The following is a 14,717-nucleotide window of genomic DNA, read 5'->3' as shown; positions in this document are numbered from 1 at the left end:
GATTGCACGGAATGGGCGCTAGTTCCTCATACCTAGATAGCATGTGGTGCAAATTATGTCATATCCATAGGGGTTATGTTGGCCGATAAATTACATAAAAGTGCAATTATTATATTAGAGCATACCGCCATCGTTAAAATATTACATAGGTACGTAGTGGTGATCTGGCCAGGCGGCGACGGCTTAATTCGAGAGGAATAAACATTTGATCCGGTCACGTAGCGCGGCTCCGGATCAACAATTGGCCCCACCCATGCGTATCACCCCAAGCATTGGATCTAGCATCGCCTGCGTCCCTCTCTTTGTCAATTCTCCGTCGACGTTAAATCGCTACATGTCAACTCCTCACAATGCCCGAATCTGCCGCCGAACCCCCTGACTACGAAGCGCTGCTGGAACAGGCACAAGAAGAGCTGGCCTAAGAGCGAAAGAAAACACAACCGACGACCGTCACTGAATTCGTCAGGGACTGCCATGTCTATCTCTCACAGCCAATCCGCGTACAAATATCCGACTTATCCGCACGAAAGAGCTTGACCAGCCCCCAAGGTTGTTTCTGCCCGACTCACTTGCGCTTCTGGGACGATTTTCACACCCTACAACGTGGCGTATACACAAAGTTGCTCCATTTGCTTGCGCCTGCCGATCAGGATGCTCCGCGTCTTTTCACGTCGCACCTGGGATTGGCGAGTCTCGGGGAAGAGCTTCACAACCGCGTCCTGATAAATGAATCAGACTTTCAGAGCTACGCTCGCTTCGCCGTCGAAAACCAAGTCTCAAAGATTCTCGATGCCCTCAAAGCAATACCAGAAACGAAAGAACACTTCCCGCTCCTAGGAGACATCCGCTTCGATAACCACGCGAACACGTTGAGCGAGCGCCTCGCGCCGCATTCGTCGCAGCAAGGCGACGAACTGACCCGCCCCAACACAGACCAATTCTGTGTGCATCGCGCTTTGCATGGGAGGAACAATCTTTTGACTATTCTGGAGTATAAGCCGTCAGCAAAATTGCCACCCGAGCAGTTACGCGCCGGTTTCCAAGATATGAACGTCTGGGAAGATGTGGTGCAGCGGTCGAGGATTCCCGTTGACCGAGAGGAAAAGCTACAGTACATCGCGCAGCTACGGGCCGCTACGGTGGCAACTCAAGTCTATGACAGTATGATCAAGGATGGTGTCCCATATGCCTGCTTGACGACCGGGCTTGGGCAGATGTTCTTCCACGTCTCAGAAACCGAACCGGAGACTCTCATGTATTTCCTGGCGGAGCCGAACCTTGATGTCGACTCGATGGACCAAGCGGACTGGACACAGGAGCCAGTGACGGCTGTAGACCGTATCGTCTCGTTATGTCTGATGGGTTTGACTATGCCGCTACGGAGCCAAGCATGGCGGCACAAGGCAACGGGCGAGATCCACCGCTGGGCCATCGATATCCAGCAGAGGCTGGCCGACCTCACGGACAGTGAGCTATCCTCTAATCCATCTAGCTCGGAGTATTCTCCCTCGTCTCCTATCGGGTCTTCGCCCGTCGCACGACTCCCAACTCTCTGCCCCCGCGCGAGTTGCCAGGATAAGCCTACAACGCCGCTTCCATCTAATGACACTAATTCTGACAGTCCTTCAAACAGGCAAGGGCAAAAGCGTCACCAGAGCCAAGCATTTACTCCCTCTCCGACGCCTGCTAGGCCAGCCAACTCCAAGAGAAAGATACCCCTTGGGGCGTCTTCACAGAAGCCACAGGAGGAAACAAAATCATTAGACTACTGTTCGCAGCGCTGTCTTCTTGGTCTGCGAGGTCGTGGCGAGCTAGACGCTCAGTGTCCTAACTATGAGCGACACCGTTGTTCCCAGCCCACCGACCGCCACCTGATCGACCAGACTCAATTCGCTAAGTCTTTAAAGGTGCAGCTAGATGACGGCCTGGATCATCATATCACGCCCTGTGGACTACCAGAGTCTGGTGGGGTTTCGTTACGGTTGAGTCTCATGCCCTACGGATATACCTTCATCGGCAAGGGCACGCCCATCGAGCTCGCGAATCAGGCGCAACAGGAAGCCAGAGACTTATCAGATACTTCGCTCATGCCAAGGTACAGCCGTACCAGTCTGTATGGGCATGATCCATCTACAGCACACATATATTGTTCACCCAAGCTTTTGTGTGAAGCAATTACTCCTCACATCATGGGCTGGTGAACCAGCCTGTCGCTCGCAGAGCGGCGTGTTAGAATCGATCAAGACAGCGAAACAGGCAATCACCCGGTGTGGAATCCGACATCTAGCCCTTTCGCAACCAGCCAACACGCTATGGAACCCCCAGCTAAAGCGAGTACAACTTGTCAACTTTGACATGGCGACCTGGTCTCGTCTAAATCTCCTCCCATCCCTCCGTCATACACAGCGGAAACGCTTAATCGGAGCAGAAGTCCCTAAGCCGAAGCGACCTCGCATCTGCTAAAATCGACTCTCATGTAGCGTCCGACGGAGGAAATCCTTTCAAATCACGAAGTATTCGCGACGACTTGGCTGATGAGGCCCCTAATTATCGCGCCCCGATCAATAATCCCACCGCTCCTGTCCTGGCCAGCCCACAAGGCTCATTAGATTTTCTATGTGGGGCCACCTACAATAAAGGAGGTGGAATAGGAGCAGTCCGAAATGGATATACTCCGAATCATAAAGTCAGACCTGAGTTGTGGCCCCTGTTTCCTGGGTAGAGTAGCGGGAGTCTCCATATGACAATTCGGGAATGTTCAATGCACCGCCACAACAACATAGCCACAGACATTGGTCACGTGATAACAGCCACCGTTCACGGGCCACCACGTGAGTTGTAACAGATGGTTGTAAGCCACGACCTCACCAGCGCACACACACTCAAGCCCCTCGCAATGGTCAGGCAACCAGAACCGCTGCCTTTTACCAGCAGCTCGCTTCCTGAATCCCCCTTACCGACCAAGGATGAAATCCGTGCTTGCACAAATATTCTCTTTGACCGCCTATACAAAGTAGTCGCAATAAATGACGGGATCGTGGTGAAATTCGGCCGCGGCGTCCAAGATTACGAGGGCCAGGTCCTGATATTTCTCGAGCGCCATGTCCCCACAATTCCAGCGCCTCGACTGTACGCTATGTATAAAGACGCGGAGACGCTTGAAACGTTCCTGGTCATGCAGCGCATCCCCGGCGAACGGCTAGATGCAATTTGGCCATTATTGGCCGAGGACGAGAAAGACAATATTATCGATAAACTCGGGCAAATCTTCGATAATCTCCGTCAGGTTCCGTGTCCCAAGCCTGATTTCTATGGCGGTCTAGATGGCGGCTGTCTCCACCACTACCTGTTTCATAACCGGAGGGGCGGCTTGCCGGGATGCTTAGGACCCTATATTGGGGAAGAGAACTTCGTCGCGGGCATGGTTGGGAACTACCGTGCGCACATTGAACGGAACCAGAGGCCGGACTATAAGGTCCGCTATTACGAAGAATATCTGCCGAGTCTCCTCAAGGGGCATCGGCCGACGCTGACGCATGGAGATGTCCAGCAGAAAAACATTATGGTCGCAGAAAATCGTAGCGGTCGCAATGCGCAGGGGGGGCGGTCGTTTGATGTTGTGCTAATAGACTGGGCGGAAGCTGGGTGGTATCCTCAATACTGGGAGTTCTTTGTTGCATCCTCCCCGATTGCATTTATGTACTGGGATAGTGACTGGTGTTTAAGAATCCAGCAATTCCTGGAGGTTTGGCCAGCGGAACAGGCCGTGATGCGGATGGTGGACAAAGATGCTGGTTGACATTTCAAAGGCTTAGAATCATAGACAGCCACACCTCGCACATAGATCCACCAGGCTCACAATCCTGTCTGGGTTGATTGGCAAAGGATGATCCGTCTACTTGGACGACTTGCAGCGCCAGATGAGACTCGCGATCCCCTCAGCCAACTATTCATTTCAAGTTGTTGGCATTTTGCGCCGCAGGGTTACTTTTACGCAGTCGCCGCAGCGAGGGTGATTACCCAGGTGGAGAGTAGACAGCGCTTAAATGAGCCAGCGCTGCATGAAATAAGGCTCTTGCAGCGCAGCCGCAACCCACTGGCTGCACGTCTGCTACGTTTCTTGCTTCACTTTATTTATTCCCAAACCATGCTGCTGAAACCCCAAAAGGGGAAATGGTGCTATCTTAAAGGCCGACTTTACCCGCTGGCCGGCGCTTATGCACGATGACACGGCGCCATCGGCAAGCAGCGCATACAAGTGATAATAGTAAAAGGCCCCAATTGAGCGTGTGGTACCCGTGAAGTATATTGGGACCAGGCTGCTCGACGGCGATGATCGTGTTTGGTCCACCAAATGTTATGCGGGGCCAACGAGGCAATCTGGGGAAGAGATTTTAAAGTTTTATCGGGTGGTTCTTGCCCAGATTGATTATTGTACCTGGGATGGTTAGGATACTATCGATAAGTGTTATATGCTATGGTATTATATAGCTAGTATATTGCAGTATACCTATAACTTCTTCATTAATAACCTTTCCAGAAAGTTGCCGCTCACTATTGATTATAGGCTGCCTACTCTTGTATCACTCCAGATTCTCACGAATCAGGCGTTGTTTTGCTGGCTCTTCTTGTTTCTTGACTACCCTACTAAATGTTTATGTTGCTCTTCTATATAATGGTATTTCTGGTATAGCTTCTCCATACTTTTCTTTTGAGCTTTCTACTATTTGTGAATCATTCGGAAATAGCAAGAGATAGATTATCGCCGAAATTCTATTGAAATATAGTCCAAGTATTTTTGTAAGTATGCTTCTTGATATCTTAAATCTGCTTATATACCTGTTTCTTCTCTTCTATAGTGCATATATAGGAAATGTCATTGATACAGCTCGAATCCTCTATGGTGTCGATATTTATGGGAACGCAGGGAAGCAGAACGGCCGACGGAGGAGCCAAAAATGGCTTCCCTCCGCCAAGCAGGGTGATGGAGGATAAGTGAGGATGCCCTACAGCGGCTGCGGCACGATTGGATATTGCGCCGAACAATGGCCCAGGCACACAATGCAGGAAGGTTTTAAGCAAACCCCCTAGTCAGTTAACTAAATCGACAGAAATGGCGCCTGTTTTGGTCGGTCATTAGCTGATATTAGGAAGGCAGAGGAATAGGGAACTGATCACCTATGATAGAGGGTGTAAAAAGGTCTGTAGGACCCCGTAAGAATACTACCAGAACAGCAGCAAGTCCGATGGAGGAATGTCATGAATAGAAAAATTGTTGATTGGATATGGACATATAGTAATACATGCTGAAATATGCAGAAATGAACCACGCCGGACCCTTGTGCTATCACCGTCTGCCTCCACCCAGGAAAGCCCTCTTCTGGCGAATGTACGAGGCCACGAGATTCTCCACACTGCGCCGGTCGTGCTTGCGGGACCTAGAAAGAACAAAAACCGTAAGTCAAGAGCAACCAATGATAGATGCGCCCTGCAGGGCAGATCGAAGAAATCCACGAACCGCATGTAGTACAGTCTCGCGCGGCGAGGCTTGCGTTCCGCACGCTGGACAATCTCCACACTCTGAACATTAGGGTTGAACACCTTGACCGACATCTCCACCGCAACACGGGTGAGCTCGTTTCGCAGCAAGAAGGACGTGTCAATGCCGCGCAGCTTAATGCTCAGAACAACACCGTTGAACGGATCCCCGTTCTTGAAAGTCACCCGTACAATGTCACCGGGCTTGACACTGCGCGGGTTCCGTCGATAATCGAAAAGAGCTTTTCGGTCACCCTTGGGGTCCAGAGCGGCCAATTGCGACTCGGCGACTTTGGCGACGGGGTCTTTGCATGCCTTTCTGGCGGAGGGGGGAGGGGGGTAGACCTTGACTGGCTTTGGTCCTGTGGTAATTCATGAGTACATCCCGACCAATGAGGATCTTTCTGGCTAGGACATAATGCAGTGCTTACCATTCTGGGGCTGCAAGCGCTCCGGTAATTGAGAGAGGAATTGCTTCGGGAGATTCGGAGGGAGAGGGACTCGTTCGGGCCTCTGCGAGTAAGCCGTTGAAATCAACCGGCGGCCCATATGTGGCTTGAAAGCATCTTGAGACCTGAGCAGTGACCTTAGACAGCCCAGCTGCCGCATGGTTGGTAGCGCGGCCATGGTTGTGATGGAGGGCGTAGTGAAGAAGGCCGGAGTCAAGTTTTGGCTGGCTGGACCGGCAGAATTTCCGCCAAGCCTCGCCGATTCTCTTTCTCCGCCCGGCCTCATTTCTGGCGCGGTTCCTTCAAGGTTGTCTTTGGCTATACGAAAAGCGCCAGCAGGCCCCAAAAGACCTGTCAATTGTACTGGTGCCCTCACACCGAGTGCTCCAACTTACCGATCATGGCTCAGTCTGCCATGGGCAGGCTCATCCGCTGGCCCAGTACACGCCGGTCGGTCATCGCCTTTTCGCAAGTCCGCAATTATGCCTCGAAACAAGGTAGGACACAATGCTGTACCTTTTACCTGCCTGTTTGCTAACCAGGATGTGATTTTCTATAGCAATTCCTACCTTCAGCGGGACGCCATCGCCGGAATTGGACCAGGCTCTCGACCGATTCCGACAAGAGCTCTTCATCCCATGGGGCCTTCCGCAACGACAACGGTCGACCATGTTTCAGACAAAACACCACCACCGACTCGAGGAGGAGCCTATCACCGTGAACCTCGGCGCTAATGAACAATACACCTTGCGACCTATGACGCTTTCTTCATTGCCGACACGCAGTGATGTGGCACATGTCTTCCAGCTGATGCAAACCACCAACAATTACACAAACCTCGTCCCCTTTGTGAGCGGACTTTGGAACTCGGAGCGGCACCTCAGTGTTGACAGATGGCTGCAGCTTGTCCGCCACACCGCCAAGGTGGGCAAGCTCTCTCTTATCGTCGAATGCGCCAATCGGAGAAATCAAACGGGTCTTTCCTTGATGAACCTTGAGATCTCGAGGAGTATTTTCTTCGAGCTTCACCGCATGGCCCTCAATTCGAACAACCGAGGAACAAACGTGACCCGAGCATTCAAGATGGCCAAGCAGGCGGTTGACATCATGGATGGTGACAGACCCCGTCCTCAAATACCGGGAGAATCCGTGAACCCCAAATTCCAGCCTTTCGTCATTGGCACACTGTTGGAACTTAGTGCGGCACGCGCGCTCGGCGAATCTGCCGGCAAAGACGAGGCCGACGAGGCTTTGAACTACGCGCACAAGCTTGTTGCAGCTTTCCCTCGACGTGAAATCAAAGCCCTACCGAAACAAACGAATGAAGCAAAGGTAATCATTCAGTGGTTCCAAGAAATGCTCCCTATTCAGAACGGCTTGAGATTGGCTCTTAAAGTCGAGAGTATTACCCAGGACAAGTCCCTCCGCACTGCTCTTGGATCAGCCGAGTCTCAAGTGAAGACCGCGATCCAGGGCCAGCTGAAGCGAGCCGAAGGGGTCCAGGGATTGAATGTTGCGGCAGACATAATCGAAATGGCGACAAAAATTTGATGACTGGGAAGCTGGAGAGGAGTTTCTTGGGGCTGTCCGGTTACTTGGAAGAGCCTTGTGGCATTTGTACATTATATCTTGTCCCAGCACTGATCGAGCTGAGCTTGTATTTTCACCAAATGATTATTTTCTTGCATAGATCACCAGTCAAATGTTCTTTATATATAGCGCCTGAAGTTCTACCACACCTATGACCTGTCCGTGCTATCGGTGGGATGTAAGCTCTAATTTAACCGAGGTACTACTTGGAAATGTACCGAAATAATGAGCCTGTACATCGAACCATCGGTTGGGTGTAATCAAATTTATTGCTCACAAGACCAGTCAATGTGAACCAATCGTATCATTCTTGAGAATAGCCGAAATATGATGGTAAATGCCCGATACATAATGCTCAATCGAAGATAGCAAAATTTACTTGCCCTCTCTCTAGCACAGCACCACGGTGTTGTCGTTGGTGATGCGCGCCCGTGATGAGAGTGTGGTCTTCCCATCAACCACAGCAGGTCCAGAGACCGTGATCTGAGAAAAAAACCACTAGTTAGCTATGACACTCCTAAAAGGCGAGTGAGACGGAGTGAGATGGGCTTACCTGGCCTTCAAGAGGACCGTCCGATGATGTTTTCTCTGGCACGCCTGTCAAAGTGATTTCGGTGCTGCTGACTGGCGCCCCAAAGTGGCTAGGGCCACTCAAGCATCGGTAGTCAAGGGCATTGGTTTGGGTGATAGCGCCAGCGACTCCAGGCCCAGTAAGTGCGTACACAATGCGAGCACCGGTAAAGATGCGAAGGTTAGTCAATTGTTCGGAACTGAGGCGGGCTGAGGCATCCGCATCAACGCGATGGGAGATGCAAAGCAGGCGCAGATTGTCCAGGGATAGCTCTGAAGTGGGCCCAATCCGAGCAAGCTGGCTGAAGAAGTTCTTGGAGGGCATGTTCCCAGAATCCAGCGTCCGCGATTGCACCCAACGACCGATAGAAGAGACAATTCCAGAGTGGGGCTTCATGACCCTGTCGTAGTAGTTCGACATGGTGGCCGAGGATGCAACAATGACCGTAGGAGAAACGCCCAAACTAGCCAAAGCAAAATCCACATTCTCACCAGCAACCGAATTCAATGCAATAGAAGAGTTCGAAAACAGCGCATTCATAATCTGGCAGAGAGGGTAGGACCGAGCAAGAGAATCGATTGACAGGACAACATCGGATGGAGTGAAACGTTGGGGACGAGGCAAAGCAGATCCCAGGGCACCAATAGCAGAAACAAGATTCTGCAGCAACTGTTAGCTTCACTCGGTACAGAGCAAGCGAGTTCAGTCTTACTTCAGCTTTGAAATTGATGAACTCCCCAGACTGAGAAGAAGAGGGCCAAACAGTGTTGACAGCAGGAGTCGGCGTAGTAGGGTCGTACTCGGGGACTTCCAGACCTGCCAAATCTTTGCCTTCCTCAACCAGCTCATGCCAAACATCCACATCCAAGCCTCCCTTCACATCGGCAGGCACTTCATGCCAGTCCATGTGTCGGTTGCCGTACTTCGCAACCCAGACGACAAGGGACAGCTGCTTGTTACCCTGAGTGACTACGGACAGATCGAGAGATCCTGCTTCGGCAATGAGAGCGTCGGCCTGGGCGGACTGCAAGTGGGCGGATAAGGTCTCTGGTGGAAGATTGTGGGGTATAATGATCGTTTTGAATCCGTAGAAGGCACCAGCTAGATTGAGCGGAGATTAGAATGCAGTCCAAGAGTGCAAAGTCCCAGGTTGCATACCGAATATAGCAGCCAGCATTTCAATAGAGTCCGTCAGGCAGACAGCGACGGTCTTCACCTCCGACTTCTGGAGATGACGACCAACCACGTTGATTTCCTGAGTGACCTGAGCCAAGGAATGTTCGACAGCCTTTTTACCTAACACGGTGTAGATTCTGCCCTGCTCACCGGAGACAGTGCCATCAGCATTCAAAGCTCCGCGCATAGCAGTTTTCCAAATATCGCGAAGGTCCCCCCGTCTGCCGGCCGTCCATTTCGGCGCACCAGCGTCTTTGACGTTCAATCCAAGCCGAAGTGGGAATCCATAGGGAGTCTCCAAGCTCCGGTAGGTCGCCGACTCGCCAGGCTGCCGGATAGGGGATGCTGTCGACTGGCGTGCAAGCAAGAACGGGTGGATGTCGGGGTCCTTGGACGAGATCACGGAATAAAACGCAAAGGCAACGAGAATGCCGGTGAAGAGGGTCGTGTAGATATTCCAGTCAGCCAGCACATCGGCCACCATTGCATCCAGCTGCTCCAGGATTGGAGCTTGCTCAGTCATTTTGCGTAGTGATGAGACAGCCGCCGAAGACCAGCACAAGTCAACAATCCAGATATCCGGGGTTATGACGTGGAGGGGTCCCGCGGAACGAGGCGGTGCTGATTGGGCGGAACCCGGGTCAACCATAAAACCGGCGTTAAACTCGGCGCGGCAACGGCGCCTGTTTCTTCGCGGATCCAGCCTCTGCGCGACCACCCAAACACCTCCTGAGCAATGTGTATTTGAACAACGCCACCCCTCGAGGCAGTCCCAATGCCGGCGCGACTCTATTGATCCTCTCCCCATTTTTCTTCCAGGTAAGTCCCAGAAAATCTCGGCTCGAAGGTAAGTGCGCTTCTTCTGTCCCTCGTTAGACATTAACAGTCATTAACCCTATGCTGTAGTTGCTCATTTCTGTTGGCGATTGGTCATCTTCTCGTTGCTGCTGTCTTCCTTTTGCACGACAATGGCTACACAATCTCTTCCATCCACTCCCAAACCTACACCCCGCGCGGTTCCGACCTCGGAGGGGTCAGATACCCCCGGCAAATGGCGCCATCCTCAATTGAATGAGATCGTTAGACGCCAGAATGCAGCTACTTTTGGCGATAAAAACCTCCGGAAGGTGTTGTGGAATGGATCTGCTTTGGTGATCACCTGGCTCTTCGGAAGCTCTTTGAAGACATAGTAGGTGGCGGTCAAACCCCGATGCAGCAAGTTTGTCATTAACCAGGTGCACTCTGCAGCGCCCGTCAGCTTTTTCAAAACCAGCCAGTCTACCACGAATTCTCACTGGTGCTTCTTCAACTCTTCTTCGTCGTCAACATCCTCATGGCATTATACCCCCTCTTTCGCCCGAAGGACGATCTCTCCGATATCCCCCTTACACCTACACAACGGGCTCTCCTCGGTTTAGATCCCACGGCCACCCCTCCCGCCACGCCCGGAACCACATACCTTACGCCGCCGCGGTACCGGTTGTCCACCTCGCGCAAGGCCAGCCCTGGGAACAGCTCGCCGCTGTCTGCGACTCCCTCATTCTCAGAACGGCGGGTTTCCTCCGGCACCCCCTTCTCCCCAGCGTCCAGCCCACTGTTCCACAAGGCCTTCTCCAATGGCGGCCGAGACTCAGGGGGTAGGCAAAGCATTGGGTCCTCGTCACCGCTTGCTCGAAGCAACTCCTTTGGGGAGTCCAGCATTGGGCCCGGCACACCGTCTCCCCTCGGAGGTAAACGGGCAAGCCTCGGGGTGAGCAATAGGTGGCTTTATGAAAGAAGTCGGAGGCTCTCGGCAAGCAATGGTAGTGCTTTTTGATTTGATGGCACGTGTTTAATCGGTCAGGCGGGTTGGAGTTTGTAGATCATGATTTCATAGCGAGTTCTTTATAATCAATGAAGCATACACAACGTTCTCTCAGTTTCATATCTCTGCTTTTTACCAGCTTGTGCTTGTGGGTGTTGTGGGTGACCCGGTATCCAGGTACCAACGTTGTTTGGGCGGCTCGGCAGATCTCCCAACGCCCGTGTTCGCGACCAAGACTCCGCAACAGCAACCAAGCAACTGCAACTGCTCGGCGCATCACAAATATCTCCCCCCACCACGATCTTGTGGCATCCTGCCGATCCGCTACATGATCCTCTCGCTGTGAGCGACTGTCTCTTCAGCAATGGGGGCCTCGGAGTCAAAGCTTGTGTTTAAGCAGGGCATCTTCCGCCTCTCCGAGGAGAAGGAGATCCCCGCAGACGACCCCTATTGGACGCGAGTATGTTCCCTACAGAAGTACACTCTTCGGCTATGGAGGTGAGCATCGTCAGGAGCTAACTGGATTCCTAGTTCTGGGAACTCCCCGAATCGACAGAAGACGTCTTCAGCCTGTTCACGCCGGCCGACATCCGACGAACGCGCGACCATGCCTTATCCAACTTTGAAACCTTACTGCTGTCCATCTCATCTCGGCTCATAGTTCTCAAAAACCATCCGTCCTTCCCGGACCCTGATTTGGCCCCCGACCGCGATGCGCTCAACTGTATCCGCGTCCTCACACGGCTCCTCCCCTTTGTCTACGAAGCCGAGCACTTGGAGGACTGGGAGGAAAAGTTCTTCTGGGCGCGTCGCAGGAAGAAGACCAGACAGGCTCAAATCGCCGGGGAAGTGCTCTTCGATGATGCGCAGGCGGAGAACCAACAAGATGGGGCCTCCCCGCGCGCAGAAGAATATGAAGACGTGAAACCTCTCGCGGAGGAGCTGATCGACACGCTGCTGGACTTGTTATTCTTTGCCGACTTTAGCATTCCGATGCTTCCGACCGCAAAGAGCAAGATCTCTTATTCCATATGGCAGAGTGGCGTGGGATGCAACACGGCCATGGGATCCAACAAGACCTTGGAGAACAATCGATGCGAAATCTTGCGGCTTCTGCTGACGATGACCGGGAAGGCAATGTACATGCCATCCAGTAAGTTGGCCTTTTCGAATACTAATACAATGGTCTTAACTGGTGATTTTAGATACATTGCCTGTGCAGGGTGTGAGGGCCATCACCTACATAACAACCCGCCAGGACAAGCAGTCTGTTCTAACGCTACTATGCTCCCTCCTCAACACGGTATGTCTGCACTAGGGCTCGGTTCTAGGTTACATGCTAATTCAAGAACAGGCCATGAAGTACAACCCAGCTTCTTGGAGGGTTCCATATGACCATGTCGTTTGGAAAGACCCCAAGCAAATCCTAGTCATCTACTGCTTGCAGCTCCTGCTTGTCCTCCTGTTATATCCCATTCCAGAAGATGGTCGCGGTGCACCGCCCAAGAACTACTATCGCCATTACTTTGGGAGGTTGCATCGACCGCAGGACTTCCAGTTCCTGGTGGATGGAATGACTAGGATCCTGAACCAGCCGGTGCGTGACTGCGCTCTATGTGTCATTCCAACCAAGCGCTAACATTATCAACCAGATGCAAGCGACAAGCTCCTATCTCCCCGGAAGCCAAAGATCAGTGAAGTGGGCTCCTGAGATCCTGGTTCTCTTCTGGGAGGCTTTGCAATGCAACAAGCGATTCAGGTCGTTCATTATTGACTCTAATCGCTCCCATGACTTCCTAATTCTTTGCATCTTCTACGCCATGGAGTACAGAACGGATGCCTCCAAACAGGGAGTGGTCCGGCTGTGCATTTTTATCCTCCAGACAATGAGCGCAGAGCCAACTTTCGCAAAGAGCCTCAACATGAAGTTTGAGGCGCAGGAAACCTTACCCCAGTCTATCAGACTGGTGAAGTTTCGCGGCTCATACGCCGATTATCTGATCATGGTACGCCTGGGACCTCTTTCGAGTGCGCTAGCGTCCGTCCACTAACTTGAACAGTCAATCCATTCCCTCATGACGACTAGCAAGGGAAAGCTGGACACGGCCTATCCGGCTCTTCTGATGATTCTCAATAACGTGGCGCCATACATCAAGCACACGTCACCCAGCGCCTGCTCCAGGATCATCCAACTCTTCTCTTCAATGTCTGCGCCTAGTTTTCTACTAGCCAACGAGACTAACCACACCCTTCTTGCTTCGTTTTTGGACTTCATCAATGCAATTCTCGAGCACAATTTCACCGGTATCTCCCCCGCTCCTCGTGTGCATTTTACTTGTTTCGCTAATCTCCCCAGATAACCCATACCTTGTCTACTCGATTCTCAAGTACAAACAACGATTTGAAGCTGTTCGAGCTTTCACTCTTGAAAGTGGCCAGCAGGAAATTCAGCGTCAGAAAGAAAAATCGAAGGCTGGAGATACCCTGGGAGACGTGATGACTAGCCCTTCCCTTTCACACTCGGAAGAAGACCTTCATACGTCCTCTGGTGCTCGGTCGCCTCTGACCCAAATACCCGAAGAGAATAGCGCCTTTGCAATTGGTGGAGATGATTCCGATGATGAGGAACAGCACACGCCATCTCAAACCCCATCGGTCCAGACTTCCCGCAGGCCTTCTATTGCATCTACTACTGATGAAACCAGCAGCTTGCAACATTCGCGAATGTCTGAGAAGGCGCGCGGGAAAATGCCAGCCAAACCATCTTTCTCGCGGCAGAACAGCATGACTAGTCAAACTAGCATGTCTGCCCTCTTCACCTCATCCTCTACTGGTTTCACGCCAACTGTTGCCTGGGTACGTCTTCACAACCACACCATGCAAGCTCCAGCATTACTGACTGTATTTGAATAGCTTGAATCCTGGCTTACGGAGCTTCCCTTGCACACCATCCTTACCGTCATATCCGCCATTGCTCCCCATATCCCGGATGCAGCCCTCCAAACTACATCCAGTCCCGAGGCCCGCACGCTGATCCACAACCTTCCGTCCTTTTCCGAGGAGCCCCAGGTCAAGAGTATTATCTCAGAGCCGACTCCAGTCCGCACGCAATCATTTGAGTGGTCAGCTCTTTCGATGGGCTGGTATGAGTCGCTCCTCTGGGGCTTCATCTTCTCTAGCGAGATGGTCGTTGGCTCTGCCGCCGGTGCCACTCCGGGCACCGTTGGTGTGTGGAACGGGACAGGGGTCCGACTTTTCAGAGTTCAGGAGGCAGCAGCCCAAGGGCCAACGTTGCTGGCTCCCAAGGGGGCAGTAGATGCCGTTGGCAGCAACCTTGTCCAGCGTATTGGAAATCTGAGCCTGCGAGGGCGTAACTCCATGTCCCAGGAACCTTCAAATGGGCAGTCTCCGAGCATACGGGAGGTCTAGGGCGATGATCCAACACGCGGCGTTTCTCGACAATGTACATAGGCACTACTTGCACGATATCAAATTATCTGAATGACGGCTCTTGCTCTTGCTTCATTCTCACTGGTCAGTATGCATCACAAATGTAGATCTCATGGCAAGACAATCTCGACACCTCCAA

The 14,717-nt window shown here is 52.2% G+C and overlaps 6 protein-coding genes across 6 annotated transcripts; 4 read left to right on the top strand and 2 right to left on the bottom strand.

Moving 5' to 3' along the window:
• Positions 1 to 253: 253 nt before the first annotated feature.
• On the top strand, positions 254 to 2,463 carry N7459_007899 (uncharacterized protein; the record flags this gene model as incomplete). The annotated part of the gene is made up of 3 exons (XM_056947067.1): positions 254 to 304; positions 492 to 2,095; positions 2,160 to 2,463. The coding sequence occupies 3 exons, from the start codon at positions 254 to 256 to the stop codon at positions 2,461 to 2,463; spliced, it is 1,959 nt and encodes a 652-aa protein (XP_056796577.1).
• Positions 2,464 to 2,896: 433 nt separating this feature from the next.
• Positions 2,897 to 3,799, top strand: N7459_007898 (uncharacterized protein; the record flags this gene model as incomplete). The annotated part of the gene is made up of 1 exon (XM_056947066.1): positions 2,897 to 3,799. One exon carries the CDS (start codon positions 2,897 to 2,899, stop codon positions 3,797 to 3,799), a length of 903 nt encoding a protein of 300 aa, XP_056796576.1.
• A 1,548-nt stretch (positions 3,800 to 5,347) lies between these two features.
• On the bottom strand, positions 5,348 to 6,165 carry N7459_007897 (mitochondrial 54S ribosomal protein bL19m; the record flags this gene model as incomplete). Its single annotated transcript, XM_056947065.1, has 3 exons — positions 5,348 to 5,438; positions 5,519 to 5,900; positions 5,970 to 6,165. 3 exons carry the CDS (start codon positions 6,163 to 6,165, stop codon positions 5,348 to 5,350), a joined length of 669 nt encoding a protein of 222 aa, XP_056796575.1.
• Positions 6,166 to 6,387: 222 nt separating this feature from the next.
• N7459_007896 (uncharacterized protein) lies at positions 6,388 to 7,538 on the top strand (the record flags this gene model as incomplete). The annotated part of the gene is made up of 2 exons (XM_056947064.1): positions 6,388 to 6,484; positions 6,547 to 7,538. The coding sequence occupies 2 exons, from the start codon at positions 6,388 to 6,390 to the stop codon at positions 7,536 to 7,538; spliced, it is 1,089 nt and encodes a 362-aa protein (XP_056796574.1).
• Positions 7,539 to 7,967: 429 nt separating this feature from the next.
• Positions 7,968 to 9,847, bottom strand: N7459_007895 (uncharacterized protein; the record flags this gene model as incomplete). Its single annotated transcript, XM_056947063.1, has 4 exons — positions 7,968 to 8,060; positions 8,131 to 8,808; positions 8,861 to 9,249; positions 9,307 to 9,847. 4 exons carry the CDS (start codon positions 9,845 to 9,847, stop codon positions 7,968 to 7,970), a joined length of 1,701 nt encoding a protein of 566 aa, XP_056796573.1.
• Positions 9,848 to 10,292: 445 nt separating this feature from the next.
• N7459_007894 (uncharacterized protein) lies at positions 10,293 to 14,557 on the top strand (the record flags this gene model as incomplete). The annotated part of the gene is made up of 11 exons (XM_056947062.1): positions 10,293 to 10,513; positions 10,573 to 11,074; positions 11,306 to 11,470; positions 11,529 to 11,588; positions 11,660 to 12,281; positions 12,334 to 12,431; positions 12,483 to 12,725; positions 12,781 to 13,134; positions 13,189 to 13,432; positions 13,485 to 13,984; positions 14,042 to 14,557. The coding sequence occupies 11 exons, from the start codon at positions 10,293 to 10,295 to the stop codon at positions 14,555 to 14,557; spliced, it is 3,525 nt and encodes a 1,174-aa protein (XP_056796572.1).
• Between the last annotated feature and the right edge of the window lie 160 nt (positions 14,558 to 14,717).

The sequence above is a fragment of the Penicillium hispanicum genome (assembly GCF_028827665.1).
Source record: "Penicillium hispanicum strain IBT 35686 chromosome Unknown utg000007l_segment0_segment0, whole genome shotgun sequence".
In the NCBI taxonomy this organism is placed as follows: domain Eukaryota; kingdom Fungi; phylum Ascomycota; class Eurotiomycetes; order Eurotiales; family Aspergillaceae; genus Penicillium; species Penicillium hispanicum.
This window is presented reverse-complemented; position numbering and strand designations above follow the sequence as displayed.